This window comes from Lepidochelys kempii, chromosome 7 (genome assembly GCF_965140285.1).
Source record: "Lepidochelys kempii isolate rLepKem1 chromosome 7, rLepKem1.hap1, whole genome shotgun sequence".
Lineage (NCBI taxonomy): Eukaryota > Metazoa > Chordata > Testudines > Cheloniidae > Lepidochelys > Lepidochelys kempii.
Genome location: NC_136386.1, coordinates 43,574,813 through 43,594,987, shown reverse-complemented (window position 1 = coordinate 43,594,987; position 20,175 = coordinate 43,574,813). Strand labels below are relative to the sequence as shown.

Genomic DNA, 20,175 nt, shown 5'->3' with positions numbered 1-20,175 from the left:
AGAACCCACTATGTTGGACCCATGGCTGGATTATACTAGCCTTTTCAAACTCCTAGTGGGAAGCTGGAGAGTTCGGCCATGTGCATCTAATTGGCAGTGTTTACTAGGAATTCACATTCTTTGCACCAAACATGGAAATTATCAGGGTCTTGTGCTCAACTTTGCAAAGGCCAAAGAAACAGAACACACAAAGCTTGGGTATAGACAAAGGATGGGAAGGACATAATCTCAATTCTGTTACTCTTGCTCTCCATCTTAGAGTGGATACATCTTGTCTTTGCTTCTTTCTTTCTCTGCCTCTTTTTCTCCTGACAAGAGGCATCGTTTACAGTCTAGAGAAAGTAAGGACAGTGTCTGTGCTGTACATAGCCATTGATTTCTCTATACTACACCTTTAAATGTGAGAGGTGTGCCTGTCTAGCCAGGGAGCAGGCTTGTGAGAAAATTAAAGACAGACAGTCTTACAGATGGGGAGCAAGGCATTTCTTTCTGTCTCCTGGAGCTAGAAAACAAAATCATAGCTACGCACACCACAATGTCTGGTACTGAGATTAATGCCTCTTCTAGGATTTATACCAATGTAACTCGGAGCAAAATGTGTCCAGTAGCTACCGCTCCTACCATATTACTCACATTACATGCATATATGACTGTATACAAGTTGTCAATGCCCTGTGCAGAAGTGAAGTACTGCATGTTGTATTTGCAAGACAAGTTATGGCTGCTGTTGGAACTAAACTTAACATTTCCAGGCTGTTGTGCTTTCAAATCTCACTATAATGTTTCATTCATGGAGTGTCTTTTTTCACAGTAATAGTGTAAATCTGTATTCATAACAGATATCACAGTGTGACATACGATAGGCAGGGTTAACTTTTCTCTCTTGTGGAAGAAGACTCGATCAAGGCTATGGATTAATATATGTTCAGGGCTGATCCTTCTAAACAAAATAACCCTCAGCGCCAAACGCCATGGGAAGAACAATGTGTGCTCATCTGCTGCAATTCCAAATGGTATTTGTCAGTGTGTTTTCTGTCTCTGTAACTCTATCTGGGGCTCAAATACAAAATATTACAAGGCATTTGGCGCTAGCTCTGTAGGAACTGACTGCTATGCAGGATTTTCGATTACCACAAGAAACTTTTTTTGTTTTTGTTCTGAATGTACGGGAAATAATTCGCGTCATCACTACACACTCATCTTATTCCCACTGGACACAGGTCACCCGGTTTACATAAAGTAAAAGCACTTGAAACTTCATCCAAAACTTGAGCTGAATTTTTTCTGATACTTGAAAAAGTTTGGTGTGTTTTTCTCTTCCACTTTGCATGTGCTTCCTGCCTGCAGCTGGGACCAAAAGCAGAAGCTCCAAAAAATCACGAGTGTGTGTTCACATGACATTTCCAGCCCAGTTTTGCAGACCCCAGAGGTCTGAATAAACATCTGAACTTTCAGCTGCTGTCTCAATTTAACTACCATTTTAACATCCAGCTTCTTTGCTTCTGGTCACCAGTAGCATGTTAGCCTGTGTGGTTTTTTCTTGCTCCTAAAATGGTTCACAATCCTCCACGCTTTTCTGGAGCCTGTGAGGTTTCCCTTTAGACATTAATGTCTCTGTCACACATATTTTCCCTCCACCTTGCTCACTTCAGTTTTCTTTTTGCTTTCCTTCTAGTGTAGTGATGGGCTTCAAGGGAATGGCAACTGTCTCTGCTTTGAGGGTTTCAAAGGAATAGCCTGCCACATCTGCTCAAACCCAAACAAGCATGGGGAGAACTGTGATGAAGGTCTGTAATTCCTCAAGAAAGCAACCCTGATGGGTAACAGGCAGTAAACTGAGCAAAGTGGGCGTGGGAATGTAGGCATGGAACCTTTCCTAAGAGGGAGCTCTATGGACTAGTTTCACAAGGTAGGCCCTTCATTTGGGTTATTTCATGCTGGAGTAGGCAAAGCACGGATCAATGTCTGGCAGATGGAGTTGGGCTCAACTGAAAAATTCAGATCCAGATTTTGGAAACCCCCCCCCCCCCCCAGCAGTGTTTGAAAGTGTTTGGATCCATCTCTGTCAGGAGGGAATGACCCAATACATCTTTCCCATCTCTAAGTGCTCTGAGGGCCTGGAGTCCAGTGACTGAAGATAAAATGCTATCATCCTTGCTTACCAGCCCCAGATAGGGTCTAACCCTGATGGTTTTGAATGAGATGGCTTTGAACATCCATTTCCATTAGCGTAAAGGCACCCCCCCCCCCAGCTTTACTCATAATAACATCTTGCCAGATCCTTGGTTGGTATAAATTAGCATGACTGCATTGAAAACAGTGGAGCTGCATTGACTTATGCCAGCTGAGGATCTGCTCCATTAGGCATATTTTCAGGAAAAGCAGAAATGTCTCCCAGGTGACTTCTAAGAATTGAGAACTAATCTGACAGTCATTTGGCTTGAGAAGAGATTGCAAGAGAAATTGGAAAATCTAAAAAGTGCTCTCTCTGCAGGAGTTTGCCAACTCACCAGGCAACTGATTCTTCTCCGTGCGTTTGACAGATTGCGGTTGCATCCATGGAATTTGTGATAACAGGCCAGGCAGCAGGGGAACGTGCCAGTCCCATTCATGTAAGGATGGCTATACCGGGGAATTCTGTGACAGAAGTTCTCAGAACTGTGGCCCGACTGCATCTCAGTATTGTCACCAGAACGCAGTCTGCAGCTCCAACAACACAGCAAGGTTATTATTTACATTGCGGGGGGGGGGAGGTACACTGGGGCAAGGGCTGTGTCGCTGTGCATGTTTGTACAGCAGCTTGCACAGTGGGGCTTCAGTAATATAAATAGGATGTAGCCAGCTCTGTGTATTGGTGAGTATGTGGTTGTCTATGCCACAGGAAATCACAGTATCAAAGAATGTCCTCACCGTGTTAAAGATGTGCAATCCTCTCATTGCTGAATTTTAATGGGGCAGTGCTAGCAGACACCCTCTGCCTCGCTGCTCTTCTGTGCTTGGGAATTCATGTCTCTTTGTGCTTGGTTTTTAAGGTGCATCTGTACTGATGGCTATGAAGGGGATGGATTTTCCTGCCTGCCCATTGATCTGTGTAGGAAGCCGGAACGAGGAGGCTGTTCAGAAAATGTGAGTGGGTAACACGGAGGAAAACATTAGCTACTGGCTAGAGCTGGGCTCCAGGATTCAGGAGATCTGTTCCCAAATCTGCCACTGACTCGTGTGGCCTTGGACACATTATTGGACCTGCTTATGCCTCAGTTTCCCCTTCTGTGATATAGGGTTAAACCCCACTTACCTCCCAGTGGTGATGTGAGGTATAATGAATTCAAGTTTGTAAAGCACATTGATGGCTGTGACTGGACAGTGCTACAGTAGAGCAAAGCACAATCATGTTTTTTAAACTTCAGTGTGGGGAATGCATCTGGATCATATAAAGGGGAAGCAGATGGGAGTGGGGCAAATGAAGGATGGATCTCTTTAAGAAGGCCAGCTGCCTCTCGTCTTTGATTTGTTATCTATGAGCTCTTTTGCCTATGTCAGGCTGGAATGTCCTGGTGAGATCTTCCTTTTCCTTATGGAAAAATCCTATTTAATTCAATAGTGAATAATGTCCCTGGTATAGAATTCTATAGGATGGCTCAGAACACCGATAGAAAGGGTCTCATTCTCTATGAAATCAGATGTAATTTTAGAGTAATTGTCTATAGAACCCTTTTGGTTTCATCCCTGTTAGTACAAATCTATAGGATTTATCCATGGATTTTTCTCTCCCCACCCTGACTTTGGAACAATTAGAGTCAGGTCCCAGAGAATCCATCCCAGGTTTTATGCAAGACCTAGTTATGGAGACAGTAAAAACAGACCGATATTTTCACCCACGCCCTGAATCTGAGCCTCTTGGAGAGGTTGAAAAGTCTGCATTCCACAGATCTAAAAGAAGCCAGAAGTGGAAATGCCATAATATCATGAGGGAGTTCCTCCTGCATCATTGCCAGCCCAATGGGAAGTGCATGAAATCTAACAAGAGCACCTGTTCTCATAAGATTCACAACCCAATTTTGCAAAACTAAAGATCTGGATGGTTTGAGCAAGAATCTGTTTAATTGTTCATTCGAAGGTGTTCAGATACTGCAGTGATGGGGACTATCTAAATATCTAGATAGAAACCCACACTTCTGAGATTTGCCCATGGTTACACGTTAGGGTGGTGAAGTGGAGAGGTGCAGAAGGAATTGCAACGGTTTAAGAGGCTTTTTCCGAAACTATACCAAGTCTTTCTGCCTCTCTTCCAGTTGGTTTTTAATCAGTATTATTTTAGAAACCAAGTTTATTGTGCCTTGTTTTGGGAACCAGTCAGCTGCTATTTCCCATGGGTAACTGGGTGGTACCAGAGCAGGTGAGAGAGGTATTCCAAGATCCATTCATCTATTACAGGGACTGTTTATTATTATTTTTTGTAATCTACTGATGAATAGCGCTATATAACAGCCGGATATTATGATGATGCTGTTACACATCTGCAGCCTCCTGGGATTTTGCAGCAGTAGGTGTAATGCTGCCCTGTGGCTGGGTCATTGGCAGTGGGTTTGAACTTGGGTCCTCTGAATCTTAAATACGTGACTGCTACTGCTTGAGCCAGGGCTTTAACAGACTCCTCAACCTCTGTCTGTGCTCAGCCACCACTAGACAGGGAAAGAGCACCACACAGACTGTTTACTCAGCGCTTCGCAGCAACATCAGGGATAAAATTCTCATCCTCCTCCAGAACCCGTCTCCTACTGCTTGAGCTCACGGTGAATTTCTGTTAGCAGTGTAGGGCCTATGACACACAGCTGAGCAATTCTGATTCTACCCAATTGGGGGATACTGTTAAACATGTGCATTAGCCAGTTAATTATATTACTTCCTGGGAAGGTTTCTCATCCTCAGTGGTTTTATTTTAATTTGTTTTAATTTGAGTTTAATTTGCTTTTCTCCCCTCCCCCACAGGCCATATGTACCAGTACAGGCCCTGGTACTGCCACGTGTCAGTGTAACAAGGGCTGGACTGGGGACGGCAAAGCCTGTGTTGCTATAGATAACTGTGTGCTGGAGACCAGAGGGGGCTGCCACATGAATGCAGACTGCAGCTTTGTTGGACCTGGGCAGGTATATTCAGCATTAACTGGTCCATCGCTGAGATTTATGGACACTTGCTATGTACACAACACTGTAGCCGTCTGAAATTCTAGGAGCAGCAATTTTTGTTGCTCCAGGAACGTCAGCAGCAAGGCCTACTCGACTGGTGTTTCTGAAAGAAATTGGCTTCCATTAAATCAGCAAAATTTAGTCCTTATATAGTAAGTTTCAATGAAATACTAGTAACCAATAAAAACCTAAGAATTCTTTGAATAGCAAGGACTTAGTTTAATAACTTTTTTTTTTATTTAAAGCGCTCCCCACAGACACCTCTCTAGCAATCTTTCCCCATACACAGCATTGCACAACTAGTCAAGGGCATTATGGGGGTAGCTCCTTCTCCTGAAGCATCAGGTGTAGGCCACTGCCAGAAGCACAGCTTCATGGGCTGTTAGTCTTTCCTGCCACAGGGAGTTCTGGGTTCCTGTGTCCTGTAGGTTCTGGTTTCAAACAACTGATATGTGGAGGTAGGTTTGAGGAGTGTTAAAATATAAAATAAATACATCAAATAGCCACAGCAGTTAAAGTAGCCATCCATTTGGGCAATTTTCTGTCTCTCTAACCATCTTCAAAGTAGGAAGGCCCTTATTTTGGCCTGTATTTTTTTCTCATCTGTTGGCAAAATCCATGGTAGTCTTTTAATTTCTTTTTAATTAAAACAAGAGTTAGTAAATCAGCATTCCTGAATCTGACAGGATCCTCGGGGTCCAATCTGGAATGATGCTATTCTAGTGACAAACAGCAAACCCCTCCAGATGCTGTGATCACTCAGCCACCAGCATACAGAGACACACCCAGCTAAATTGCATGAATGCGCTCTAAGCCACGCATGAACTATACACAAGGAAACACCAGAAAATCTCCCAAGTCCCCAGCCTTGCACCCCAGAAATATACAGCCTTTTACACTGCTCAAGAGTAGACCTCCTCTTGAACAATGCAAGGTCATTAATCAGTTCACCATTTTGTCAAAGGATGGGGGACACATACCAGGCTTCGTATTCTGAGCAGATTCCCCAAGCACTTTAGACAAACTCACTGGTAAAACTAAAACGTTAAAATAAGCTTAGTAACTACAGAAAGATAGATTTTAAGTGATTATAAGTAGTAGACACATAGAACAAAGGTGGTTACCTAAGAAATAAAAGTAAAATCACAGTCTAAATTCTAAATTTTATCAGACCAAGCAAGAGTTGAATCAAACAGCTTTTCTCACAGCACTGGATGTTGCAGATAAGTTACAGTTCCTAATACACAGGCTGAATTTCCTTGTCAGTCTGGGACCAGTCTCCTCAGTTCAAAGTCTGTCTTCCCAGTAGTGTTGTTGTCTTCAGTGTAGGTCGGGTAGGAGAGAGATGGTCTAGTGATGCCACTGTCCCTTATTTTCTACTCTCAATTATGGTCCAGACATGTCCTGGTGGGCCTTGCTGAGTCAAGAGTTGAGCAATCCCCATTGTGTGGTGTTTGTGTAACTGAGTCATAGAGTTGAGCAATCCTCATTGTGTGGTGCTTGCACAACTGTGTCTTGTTTGCAATTCCCCTGCTGGTCAATGGCTCGTAATGGTCACTTAACGTACGTTTGGGTGTGGGTCACCACCTTTGTTGTCACTTGAGACCTAGCAGTGGGCGTCTCCCAAACTCGCAGCATATTTCAATAACAACCGTCTCAAGTTGTTGAGCAACAAGTTGAGCAAAATCTCAACTTTGTGTACAATGATGATATACACATTTTGACAGAACAGTGAATTTCAGCAAGGCATGCTTTGTATGAAATGCCACCACCATACCAATGATGAATATGGGGGTTACGCTGTGATACTTTGCGGTACAGTGTGTCACACTGAGAGACCCTACAATAACAAACTAGTGCATGCCGGAGTGCTTTATATTCATGAGCAACCCTACCATAACAAACCAGTGTGTGCTCCGTAACAGAGGGAAACAGCCTGGTAAAGAAATATTTCCATTTCAGACTTTCCAGGGACTGTTAACAACCCTGAGAAGAAAATCATTTTAAAAATTAACTTAAAAGTAGACCTTGACCCAGACTCATTGAAAGAGGGACGGCATTAGTTGTGCAGTTGGGACACTCTGATAGGTCCGTAGTGAAGATCCTCCCTCTCTCTTCTACTTTCAGAGCAAGTGTATGTGCAAGAGGGGCTATGCTGGTGATGGCTATAACTGCGACCCCATTAATCCTTGCAAGCTGGACAACGGTGGCTGCCATGATTTGGTGAGTAGCTGGAGAATTCTCCAAAATCCTTCATGGGAGAGAATGTCGGGCCAGATCCTCAGTGGATGTATTTCGGTGTAGTGCCACCGACTGCAATGGAGCTATGTTGATTTACACCCACTGATAATCTGGCCTAATCTGTCTGTCTTTGTTGTGCAATAATCACATCTACCTGTGATGAAGCATCAAGGCTTTGTGGCCATTCGTTTTTCTTGTTTGTTCACACTCCCGTGTTTCACGAGGTTGTGCTAGAAGGTTTGGGGCGGGGGCATAGTTCTTAGGTGTACAGTGAAAATACACTATTTCAGCATACAGGACCATGAGAGGAAGGATGGCATTGTAGTTAATGCCCTATCCTGGGATTTGGGAGACTGGAGATCAGTTCCCACATTTGCCACAGGGTTCCTGTCTGTTTGATTACACCGTAATCCTTCATTTTCTTGTCCTCACAGGCTGCGTGCAAGCCTCTTGGAGGAGGGGAGAGGTCCTGTGCTTGCGCTCCCGGTTACATGGGAGATGGATTTACATGTTATGGAGATGTATTAAAGGTAGGGAGAAAATGAACATTATTCTCTTTTAATACAAAGAACAAGGGTTTTTTGCAGTAGCTGACTGGCTCATACTAAAATCTGCAGGTGACGACAGCTGACGGTTTGAATCATAGAATTATAGAACTGGAAGGGACCTTGAGAGGTCATCTAGTCCAGTCCCCTGCACTCAAGGCAGGACTAAGTATTATCTAGACCATTCCTGACAGGTGTTTGTCTAACTTGTCTCCAATGATGGAGATTCCACAACCTCCCTAAGCAATTTATGTATGTACCAATGATACATGTTGATTCTGGACTTGATTATTAGAGGTTAAATATACATAATTTTACTAACAGTTGCTACTTCTTGAAGTATGTATAAAGTACTTCATTCGAAAACAAAATAATTAAAACCTATGTCAGCGTATGCTTCAGTAATGCTATCAATCCTTTGCCAATTTTCCATCCTGACTGATATGTTGAACTGTCCAGTTTGAAACTTCAGCATCAACTTGAAAAAAATCCATACGTCTGTTTGAGTTGTGTCCCATGAATTAGAGAAAAGGGAAGCGGGGAATAGTTTGATCCCTGCTGTATTATTGTTGTTCAAGATGTAGTGACAGCTCTCTTGATTTACTGAAGAGTATTGCTGTAGGATACCACCCTCTGCTTTTCCATCAAAATAGTTACAGTTCCCAGGAACCCATGTTGGTCGATGCTAGTTAAGCAGGGTTCCCCATACACTTACATACAAAGTGAAAAGTCAGACAGCAACTAAAAAAGGGACAAATCTACACAGAGAACATAATGACAGGTTTCAGAGTAACAGCCGTGTTAGTCTGTATTCGCAAAAAGAAAAGGAGTACTTGTGGCACCTTAGAGACTAACCAATTTATTTGAGCATGAGCTTTCGTGAGCTACAGCTCACTTCATCGGATGCATACCGTGGAAACTGCAGCAGACTTTATATACACACAGAGAATATGAAACAATACCTCTTCCCACCCCACTGTCCTGCTGGTAATAGCTTATCTAAAGTGATCATCAAGTTGGGCCATTTCCAGCACAAATCCAGGTTTTCTCACCCTCCACCCCCCCACACAAATTCACTCTCCTGCTGGTGATAGCCCATCCAAAGTGACAACTCTCTACACAATGTGCATGATAATCAAGTTGGGCCATTTCCTGCACAAATCCAGGTTCTCTCACCCCCTCACCCCCCTCCCAAAAACTTTGTGTGTGGTTTTTGGGAGGGGGGTGAGGGGGTGAGAGAACCTGGATTTGTGCAGGAAATGGCCCAACTTGATTATCATGCACATTGTGTAGAGAGTTGTCACTTTGGATGGGCTATCACCAGCAGGAGAGTGAATTTGTGTGGGGGGGTGGAGGGTGAGAGAACCTGGATTTGTGCTGGAAATGGCCCAACTTGATGATCACTTTAGATAAGCTATTACCAGCAGGACAGTGGGGTGGGAGGAGGTATTGTTTCATATTCTCTGTGTGTATATAAAGTCTGCTGCAGTTTCCACGGTATGCATCCGATGAAGTGAGCTGTAGCTCACAAAAGCTCATGCTCAAATAAATTGGTTAGTCTCTAAGGTGCCACAAGTACTCCTTTTCTTTTTACAGAGAACATACTTTCCCTCTCTCCTGCAAGGGGGGGTTGAGAATTCATGGTCTAACAGGGTCCCTGCCCACGCTTTTCCCCCTCTAGAGTACCTGATCTGACTCTTCTTACCATAGTCCGCATGGCAATCTGATGTATTTCCCCCTCTCCCTGGGTAGAGCATTAGGATGTAGGCCGAAGTTATAATGTAAACTACCAACAACAATTTCTGACTTGTGCCCTAGGTGTGTGATGTTGCAGAGCTCATATGCATCCTTCATTAATTAGAGAGGAGCCTAAGATCTGACTTGAACTTTGGGGAAGTTCTGATTTGGGTCTGGTTCTGAACTCTGTGCCCCATCTGAGTAGTTAGAAAAGGCAAAGGTTGTCAAGGAATTAATCACCTTAAACTTGAAATTAGATAAACTTGCAATACTTTGCCAATTATAAAAAAAAAATCAAGAGTTTAGATCCAGCTCTCTGACTTCGGAACACACCTTTGTGAGTGACACGTTGCTTCTGAAAGTTCTGTGTAGGCAGGCGGTAAGCACTTGACTCAATCAAGTTTGCTGTGTTTGAAACTTGAAATAACAAGGATCACAGGACCACCCTTCCCTCCCCCTGCTTCATCCCTCCCTACTAATCTTGGTGTTGCTTTCTCTTTTGGAAGGAGCTGGCCAGGAATTCCCACTTTGCAGGCTTCTATGAGTGGATTAAGGTAAAAAATGCTGACTGACGCAATTACAAGTGTTTTTGTAAAATATAAATTGTAAAAAAAAAAAAAAAAAAAAAGCAAAGATCAAAGATGCTGTTTTTAAATCTGCTGTTAAGAGGCAATTTTCCTTTGCATGTGTTGTTTAAAAAAAGGGGCGGGGGGGAAATCAAGCTGAACTTGCTAATGCATGGTACATTAATCAAACAGTCCCCACCTTTAGCTCTGGAAATGGTGGAATTTTTAAAATTACTGTGTATTTTAAAGTTTCAAATTAGTTGAGACAGTTTTATAGATTGTTCTAAATGGTTTGATTGATTGCATTTAGCTATGTTTTTAATAGCACCATGTGAAAGGTCAGTGAGGACCAGGCATGTACCCTCTTAAGTTCTCAGCACGATTTTATTACATAGGTCTGAGTGGTGAGTCACATGGCTAACTGCATGCGCTGAGATACCTGTTCTAGAGACTGTAACTGTGGACCCATTGGCTCGTAGGGCGTGTTTTAGGGACCATGCTTCTCTCTCTGGAAGAAACTGAGACCATCACACACTTGACCTTCATACTATATATTGCTGCTAACTCATGGCTCTTGTAAAGTAGCTGACTGCCTTGGGTGAAAGACAGAGACAAAAAAGTCATGGGACTAATATACAAATAGCGACCCTTCAAAAGTAAGAGTCAAGTTAAAAATTCGGGTAGCTCTTCCTTTCCCTTTCTTGTTACTGTCTTCTGTTCCCATTGGAACAGGGGGGTAAGCACTTCATGGAATGGAGTTGGCTACTGAAAATGTTCTCCAATACATGGGGCTAAATTTACAAGCAGGCACAACACCCATTCCATCAGTTACACCTGCATTTGCCAGATCATATTTGGTCCTTAGTCCAAATCTGGCCTTGGCTGTTCAAAGGCATTTACTGACTCAAGTGAATGTGCTCCTATTGGAACCATTTTTGAATAAGGTGACCTTTGGCACTGGCAATATAAAAAATATTAAGAACTTTCTCCTTCAGCAGCACCTGTTCTGGGGTTTGTTCCTTGAAGCTGCAGATTTCCTAGGTTCAGCATCCAGCAAATTAAGGTTGGACTGCTGTGGAAAAATTTTCCATGGCATTTGCTGACTCCCACCAGAACTTATTTCCCAGCCACCATCCCAACCACCAGCACAGCTCTGGGTACATCTGAATTTAAGCTTTAGTTCCACACACTAATCTTACATGCAGTGGGAGTGGGATCATAGCTACAAACATTTGTACTGCGCTGTAGATGTAGCACTGACTTGTTTTATTTGTGCATCTACTTGCTCTGGACGACAGAAGTCTCTCTTCAGCATCCCGGCAGGAGTCAATGTCACTGTTTTGGTGCCCTCAGAAGCCGCCATCAGAAACCTGAGCCAGGCCGAAAAAGATTTCTGGCTGAAGCCCTATACGCTGCCATTTTTAGTCAGGTATCGTTGCACTGTTACCATGCTCTTTAATTCAAAACAGCCCTAACTGAGGGCTGGAGATTGGCGTTCTCTCCGTATCATCACAGGGTAAAAACATAGCAGAGGTGAAACATCCAGCTGATGAAGTGTTTATTGGATGATTCAAACATAACAGAGGTTAGAAGATACAATGAAGGTTTATTAATTGCATATTAAAGGCAGGATGTTTCTCCCAGCCATGATGCAGAAGCAGCCCCACAGTGGGAGAAGGAACAGGGAATTCTCTCTGCATGCTGCTCTTTCTGCATAGAACATCTGGCCATACAGAAGATGTGAGAGGAGCATGAAACCTGCAGCTCTCTTACTTATCCACATCTTCTGGGGAGGGAAGGCAGGTGGTGACCCACAGAAATCTGGAGTTGGGCCCAGGGAAGATTAGTGGGATCAAAAAAGGGGAGGGTGTGTGAATACTGGCTGGGGAATATGGAACTGGTCAGGCTGGTGGGCAGGATGGAAGAGTTAAGGTCAGAGTTGTGACTGGTATTGAGGAGCAGGCAGATGATGGGAGGAGTTTTTAAAGCAGAGGGGAGAAGGAGAAAGTACTGAACTTGTGAGGAGAGGCAGCTTGGCTGAGTTGGTGCTGGAGGTGATGGTACACAGAAGTTGCTGCAGCTAGAACTGGGAGGGATCAAAGGTAACTCAAACCTGATGTTGCTGATGGAGAAGGGGAGAAATCTGGCATCTTCTTCCTTTTCAGAAGTGCAGGTGAGAAATGTGCATTAATGCCCCCCTATAATACTGGCTGCTGAGATTCACTATTGCAGCCAATTGCCTGGAAGAGTGGAGTGACCACCAAGTCCTCTGCTTTCCACTGAGCAGGGCTCAATCTCCCTGTCCCCTTCACACCTACCCCAGCAGAACTGGAGCAGAACAGTCCTGACTCTGTCCTCAGGCAGAGTACCAGGCTGTCTAGCTTAAGGGAAAAACAGAGCACCATCTGCCCCACATCCTGGGCTCCTCTTCCCCCTCCTTACCACACAGCAACCACTGGGCTGTGTCCATCCAGTGTTCATCCTCCTATCCATGCTCCCCTCAGTGTAGCTGCTGGGCTTATGCATCCTCATATCTGGTCCCAGTCAACTTTTGTATGTGGTTGCAACTATGCACGAGGTAGAAGGAAGGAGCATTTTGCCCAATGGGCCAATTTCTGGGGCCTCCTACAAAGCTAGAGTAAACTGGCCTTTCATGGGCAAGCTACACCAGGGTTAGGGAGGGACCACACATACTTATGAAGGCCAGATGTAGAGCAGCCGCTCGATGGCTGCAAATACAGCTCACTGGCTGTATAGCAGTTACAGGGCTGCATGGTGTATCTGTGTAGTTCATTGCCAGCAGTTTGGGTTTGGGGCAGATGTTTGCATTAGCTTTTATTGTATTCAACCCATTTCAGCCATCCCTAGTTGAAATGCCTCATTGAGGGACTTTGTGTTGTGGAGAGCTTAAGGACCAGGAGGGGAGGAGCTAGAGTACATGAGTTAACGTGAGCACTGGTTCAATGTCGCGATTAAACTCCCTGCAGAGATGAACTTTAGATAGCACCTACATCCTGTTGCAGAAATATCGAATCCTGGAAACACCTAAGGCTCGTAACCTCTTGCAGCTGAGTGACCTGCTATACTTTCAGATTAGCTTGAGTGATAGAGGGCTGCATGTTGTCAGTTGTCATCACCATACCAAGGGATTAATGCACATAATGACGTGGATATTGAGAGGAGGCCAGGCCCAGGGTTGTGGAGAGCAAGCTACATGATCAGACGGCAGCCAAGATAAGCCAGTCTACTTCAGAGGTCTGTGTTATAAAATGTGCTCTCAATTCTTCTTTACATGCACCTGTCACCTACAGGGCCCATTTTCTCCAAGGTTCCTTCACCAGTGAGAAGCTCAAAGAGTACAAGGGTGAGGAGTTACCCACTCTCAATCCACGGACCAGATGGGAGATAACCAACAGCAGTGGCGTAAGGGCTTTTTAATTGACGTGTGTATATTGGTAGCAAATTAAACAACACGTTTAGGGATATACTGTGCTGGAGGAGCCATTGGTGAGGACAATGCCATTAAATTCCTGATGTATCATGTAAGTCTAAGGTGCTGCAGGGGGCTTTGGACACAGATTATGTTTTGTTTCACGCCGCTCAGTGACCTACAATGTCCTCATGTTTCCCTCTTGTTATTTTTCAGGCTATAACCATTCAGAATGCAATCATTGTAGTAGCTGACATTCCTGCTATTAATGGCACTATTTATATCCTAAATAAGGTAAATCAGTAAGAACGACGTCTGGAAATACTAGGTTATATTGATGTAACACACTGGTTTTCTGTTGTTTATGGAGGTGTGGGGGATTCAAACAGGATCCAAGTAGAAGCATATAGACAAAAGTAGATCTGGATATTCAGAACTCATTCCAGATGCTGCTTGTGCAGCAGCATTTATATTTAAATCACTGCCCTCAAACTGTGTAGAAGAGTCCAATGCTTGGCTTTTCAAGAAAAGAGTCAAGGCCTGTCCATTCTGGGAGCAGAACCATGCTAACTACAACCATGCGTAATTATTGTCATTGTAGGGCAGGATTGCCGTGTGCTTTTCCCAAGCAGTCTCTGACCTGTGGTCAAGCTCATCTTTGTCTTTCTTGCGCTCAGGTTTTGTTACCACCTTTAGGAGATATCCCACCAAGTCGCCCCGGTCTGCAGCAACAGCTTGATATGGTCCCTGCATTTACTCTGTTCAAGGAGTTGTTACTGGTAAGCAATTGTTTGGATTCTATTGACTACTAAGTGTAGGAAGTTTTTTTGATAGTATGAAGCCACTGAACCAGCCTAACATTAGATCCAAGCCTGCATGGACAGCCAAGGAAAATCATGGTGATTTTTGTGGTGCTCCCAGGCTATGTTTTGGGACTAGGACAGATTTATAAAGCTGGCTAGCCAGCCTCCCAAAGAAATGAATAACTCCCACAGGGGATCAGACCTCACAGAAATAGAACAAGCCACACCTAATGAAAACTCCTGTTTTAGCTATAAAGCCTCTTTGGAATGGTTAGTTTCTTTGGGAGGTCTGGTAGACATTTTTTTAAATTTTAGCAACTTATTAAAATCATGGACTGGATCTGTAAGACCTTTTGTGTGTTTGTGCACGCGCACATGTACACACCTCAGAATGATAACAAACACTAGAGATGATGCGCAAGCAGGGGACTCGTAGATACACACTGTAAATATGAGAGAGGCCCATTTATCCAAGAAGCTGGGCCAGCATCAGCCAAGCAAGACTTTGGCAGGGTGGATTGCTGCTGTTTCCCATGACTGTCCTGGAAGTCACCTTGCATCTCATCCAGTTTTAAATCATTTCTATTGGAGTTCTTGCCCCAAGCCTCCACCTCCCTAGCTGATAGTCATATTTTATCTTTTTTCATTTGTTTTGGGTTTCTTGTTTACCTCTCGTGCTCTTTTAAATAAAACTAGTTCACTCACTAATATCCCTATTTTGCAACTTTTAGCAGTACCAGCTGATTGGAAAAATTGAGTCCTCTGAAAAATATACCATTTTTGTCCCAGGAAACAATTCAATTGAGGAATATTACCACGCTTCCAACATTACCCAACTGGTAAGATCACTGTTTGTTTACAGTCTGACTGTGTGTGGTAGTTATCAAGTACGGGGGCCATATTATACCATCAAACTTTAGATCTGAGTCCCTAATGAGGAATTCTGCCTAAAATTGTTTTAGTGTATAGAATAGCCAGGAGAAGTCATGTTTCCATACTGCTAACCGTCACCTGCTGAGCTTGATTCTGGACTCCAGCAGCTGCAGCTGGTGAAAGGGATCTCTGGGATCAGGAAGGGTAATGACAGGGAAGAACAGCAGAAAGAAGAGGAGGCATGGGAGTGGGTAGAGTGGGGGGGAAGATGTCTGACATTAGGAAGCATGGCAGGAAGGTGTCTCTGCAAGGGGGAGTGAAAGGAAGAGGTTCTCTGGGCTTGGCAATGGAGACAGGTGAAGCAGCATATAAGGAATTTGCCAGACCATATTTAAAATGGCCACTGCTACACAGTGTTGGCCATTTTCAATATCTGGACTCCTTACTTTAAAATTAGATTTGTATGTAGGCAGATCTAGCAAAATGTCCAAACTCATGGACAGTGCTTATGATTCAGGTAATTGTCCAATCCCTTAAAGAGACTTCCTAACACCTTTCTGGCTTTTTGAACAAACCCAGTCTTACAGGGTTGTTGGACTTAGTTCTAGAGCTGGTTATGGACATACCTAAGACTTGTGGACTTAGTTATTTCTACACTGTACTTACCTCTAGCTACCTAATATCTGTTTATGAAACAATAATAGGCTAAATGTTTTGCTTCCTGCTGGTCTTGATTTCCAGGATAATGACACTGTGCAGTACCATGTTGTACTTGGGGAGAAGCTCTCCTCTACAGACTTGAAAAATGGAGTCCATAAAAGCACAATGTTAGGATTCTCCTACTGGCTAATGTTCTATAAAAACAACAACCAGGTAAGGATGGGAGGGTTCTACTTGCTGTTCTAGGATGCCGTTGCACAATTTGTGGGGGAAGAGTCAACATGGTTTTTGTAAAGGGAAATCACGCCTCACCAATCTACTAGAATTCTTTGAGGGGGCCAAGAAGCATGTGGACAAGGTCGATCCAGTGGATATAGTGTACTCGACATTTTCAGAAAGTCTTTGACAGGGTCCCTCACCGAAGGCTCTTAAGCAAAGTAAGCTGTCATGGGGTAAGAGGGAGGGCCCTCTCGTGGATCGTTAACTGGTTAAAAGATTGGAAACAAAGGGTAGTGATAAATTACCAGTTTCCAGAATGGAGAGAGGTAACTAGTGGTGTCCCCCAGAGGTCTGTGCTGGGACCAGTACTGTTCAACATACTCATAAATTATCTGGAAAAGGGGGTAAACAGTGAGGTGGTAAAATCTGCAGATGATACAAAACTACTCAAGATAGTTAAGTCCCAGGCAGACTGCTAAGAGTTACAAAGGGATCTCACAAAACCGAATGACAGAGCAACAAAATGGCAGATGAAATTCCATGCTGATAAATGCAAAGTAATGCACATTGGAAAACATAATCCCAACTATACCTATAGAATGATGGGGTCTAAATGAGCTGTTACCACTCAAGAAAGAGATCTTGGAGTCACTGTGGATAGTTCTCTGAAAAAATCCACTCAATGTGCAGTGGCAGTGAAAAAAGCTAATAGAATGTTGGGAATCATTAGGAAAGGGATAGAGAATAAGACCCAAAATATGATAATGCCACTATATAAATCCATGGTAGGCTCACATCTTGAATACTGAAGGCAGATGTGGTTGCCCCATCTTAAAAAAGATACATTGGAATTGGAAAAGGTACAAAAAAGGGCAACAAACATGATTAGGGGTATGGAACAGCTTCCGTATGAGGAGAGATTAATAAAACTGGGACCTTTCACCTTGGAAAAGAGATGACTGAGGGGAGGTATGATAGAGGTCTATAAAACCATGACTGGTATGGAGAAAGTAAATAAGGAAGTGTTATTTACTCCCATAACCCAGGAACTAGGGGTCACCCAGTGAAATTAATAAGCATCAGGTTTAAAACAAACAAAAGGAAGTATTTCTTCATACAATGGCTATTAGCCAGGATGATCAGGGATGCAAAACCATGCTCTGAAGTGTCCCTAGCTTCTGTTTGCCAGAAGCTGGGAATTGGTGACAGGGGATGGATCAATTGATGATTACCTGTTCTGTTCATTGACACTGAAGCACCTGGAGTTGGCCACTGTCGGAAGACAGGATACTGGGCTAGATGGACCATTGGTCTGACCCAGTATGGCCATTCTTATGTTCTTAATTAAAACTTTGGCTGCACTATGATACGTAGGCTTCCATTTCTAGGTCACTGGTTCAAACGTAGTTGTGACCAAAAATTGCTCCCATCTGGAATCAATTGAGAGGCCTGTGTGAAGTGAATTATGGGGTCTATTCTGTGTCCAGTGGACTGGCTCTCAGTTCAGTACAGGTGTTCTGATCATTTAAAAAAAAATCATGGCAATTGTGCCCCATCCATACCCTCTTATTGCCCATCTCAGCAGGGAGGCCAGGGGCAGAGTGAACCATGAAGAATGAATTGTCCTATAAAGCTCGCTCCTCCTGGTTAAGGCCATGGCAGCCATCTCCATGCTGTGCATAGTCATAACAATGTACTCTTAAGTGCCATCAATTCAGCACTCTCTTTTGCAGTTTTTTGAAGAAAAACCAAAATAAATTAAAAGAAAAATAATTTCCTAACTAGCTGTAAAAAAAAAAAAAAGGAAAAAAACCCCCATTTTGAGATCTATGGATGAAAAACAATATAGAAGAGCTAAGTATTAGTATTCTGAATAATAATCATTGTACAACATTTTCCTGTGGTGGTGTGCTTTTTTCCCCATGCTTTCTGTGAGTCATGAAATCTTCTCTTCTAAAACAGCAAGCAGGGGAGACATATCAGTCAGCTCTCCATCTTTAGAGCAGAAGCAGTCTGTTAGGATAGAATGCTTTCTAATGTAAGTAGATTAATTTGTATTATTCTGGAGGGTATTAGGTGTCCTGTACCTGTAACTACTTCAGTTAGTGAGCTTGTCAGAACTAAACTAAACCAAACATGTTTCGGGTCTGCTCAGTTTTTAGCTAGGAGATCTTCGTGGTCAACCAAGGAACTGCAGCAAGTGGTGATGATTATTCATTAGGTGTGATGCTGAGAGTCCCCAGAAGACACTTGGGGGTGCTATTGATGGCATCCCCTTTTGGATGAGATGTTAAAAAGAAGAGTTCCTCAGCACCTGTCACTGAAGCACTCATGTCACTCTTTATAAGAGTTAGTGCAGTTGACCCCAGTGTTCTGTTTGATTTGCATCCTGGGCAATTATATTCTGTCTACCTTAAAAAAAAAATCCACTGTAATTTTTACTAGAGAAGTTTGTGCATGCAGAATAGCTGAGGCGCAGCCACTCCAGTGGTGGATGAGCAAAATATACAGTTTGAAAGCAGCTGGATGCTGTAGGATGAAAGGCCTTTGTTAGTTGTATGGTGGCTCTGTTATTATCATGGTGGCATCCTAGCTTTCTGATCGTTAACCAGACTGTTTTCTTCTCTTTGCAGACATTTGTAAACAACGTCCACTTAGATGGTAAATTTTTCGAAACCAAGAATGGGATGTTGATTGGGGTTTCTGGGGTTCTACAGATTCGGAAAAATCGTTGCACTGCCAATACCACAGTGATTCAGAAGGTAATTAGCTTTACATAAAGGTAATCACAGCATCAGAGAGCTCTGATATATAGTCGTCTTAACTCAGTCACAACCTGATGGCCTGAACCAGCTAATCTCAACTATACTTCTGTACAGAGCAGCTGCTCACTATGGGCTTGACACTCACATTGTTGAGCCACCTGCAACTCCGAGGCACTGGGGAGTTGTGGGGGCTCAGCATCTCTTAGGATCGGGCCCTGTACTTTTAGATGTAGTTCAATAAACTGCCACATTCACAGATGTAATTCCATACGTTGCTATAGCTGAGAAATTACATTGCATTTCCATGGGTGTGCTAAGGAGGAGGATTTGTTTCATGTTACATTCTGGCAGTAGTGTTTGTGTTCACAGTTCCATGTTAAAAATAAGACATTGCATGAAACAAACCCATAATAGCCAGGATTTCGCTACTAGAATCATTATGTGCTCAGTTCATTGTTTTGAGCTGGTGAATTTAACGTCTTGATCCATTGTCCAATGTCCTCTCTCTATATATGATGATTTGCAGAACACTTTAAAACTAGCATTTGAGTAGGACATTTTTAAAGGGACTGTGTGTGACTTCTCCTGTTTCTTGTCCCTAGTCGAAATGTGCTAAGTGTGACAGAGGGATCAAGTGTCCTTCTGGATCGGTCCTGGCGGTAAGTCTCTGATTCGTTTCATACCCTTGCATGTGGTTTAGGGAAAGCAGCAGTTTTGTTTTCAGCGGTGTGAATTGTGGAGGTAGGTTATGGCAAGCAAGAGGCCAACCCACTATTTGCTCATTCTTCCCTTATATTTATTAAAGAAAAAAGAGAGGTGTTTCCTGTCCTCATTGTTCATGCGTAACCACAGATGGGTTGAGGGCAAATGTGGGCTGTTCCAGCTGGAGAATATGGCACCCTGAACCTTCTCATGGAGCCAATAGTCATGCTGTGCTTGAATTGAAGGATTTCTTTAGAACATGCAGTCTAGAGTGGGGAGTCTGTTGAGCATGGTCTTAATCCATCATTGTGTTCCCATCTGCCTTTTAGGGAATTAGCTGATCTTTGGGTCTCTGCCAGCTACTTTATTTAGGCTGATTGCTGAGGGGCCTTGTACCAGTGGAAGAGGGAGCTCTGGGAAATTCCCAACCCCCCATGTGAGCAGAGG

The 20,175-nt window shown here is 43.4% G+C and overlaps 1 protein-coding gene across 4 annotated transcripts in view; it reads left to right on the top strand.

Annotated features, from left to right (window-relative positions):
- Positions 1-20,175, top strand: part of STAB1 (stabilin 1) — a 100,554-nt gene that overhangs the window by 39,147 nt on the left and 41,232 nt on the right. For all 4 annotated transcript variants that reach the window (XM_073352441.2, XM_073352442.2, XM_073352440.2 and 1 more), the window contains 15 exons: positions 1,676-1,787; positions 2,544-2,724; positions 3,033-3,126; positions 4,990-5,148; positions 7,315-7,410; positions 7,863-7,958; positions 10,217-10,264; positions 11,575-11,705; positions 13,588-13,699; positions 13,923-14,000; positions 14,384-14,485; positions 15,241-15,348; positions 16,124-16,255; positions 18,895-19,023; positions 19,629-19,685. In XM_073352441.2, the coding sequence (XP_073208542.1) occupies positions 1,676-1,787; positions 2,544-2,724; positions 3,033-3,126; positions 4,990-5,148; positions 7,315-7,410; positions 7,863-7,958; positions 10,217-10,264; positions 11,575-11,705; positions 13,588-13,699; positions 13,923-14,000; positions 14,384-14,485; positions 15,241-15,348; positions 16,124-16,255; positions 18,895-19,023; positions 19,629-19,685 (1,635 nt within the window). The remainder of the gene's footprint in view (positions 1-1,675; positions 1,788-2,543; positions 2,725-3,032; positions 3,127-4,989; positions 5,149-7,314; positions 7,411-7,862; positions 7,959-10,216; positions 10,265-11,574; positions 11,706-13,587; positions 13,700-13,922; positions 14,001-14,383; positions 14,486-15,240; positions 15,349-16,123; positions 16,256-18,894; positions 19,024-19,628; positions 19,686-20,175) is intronic.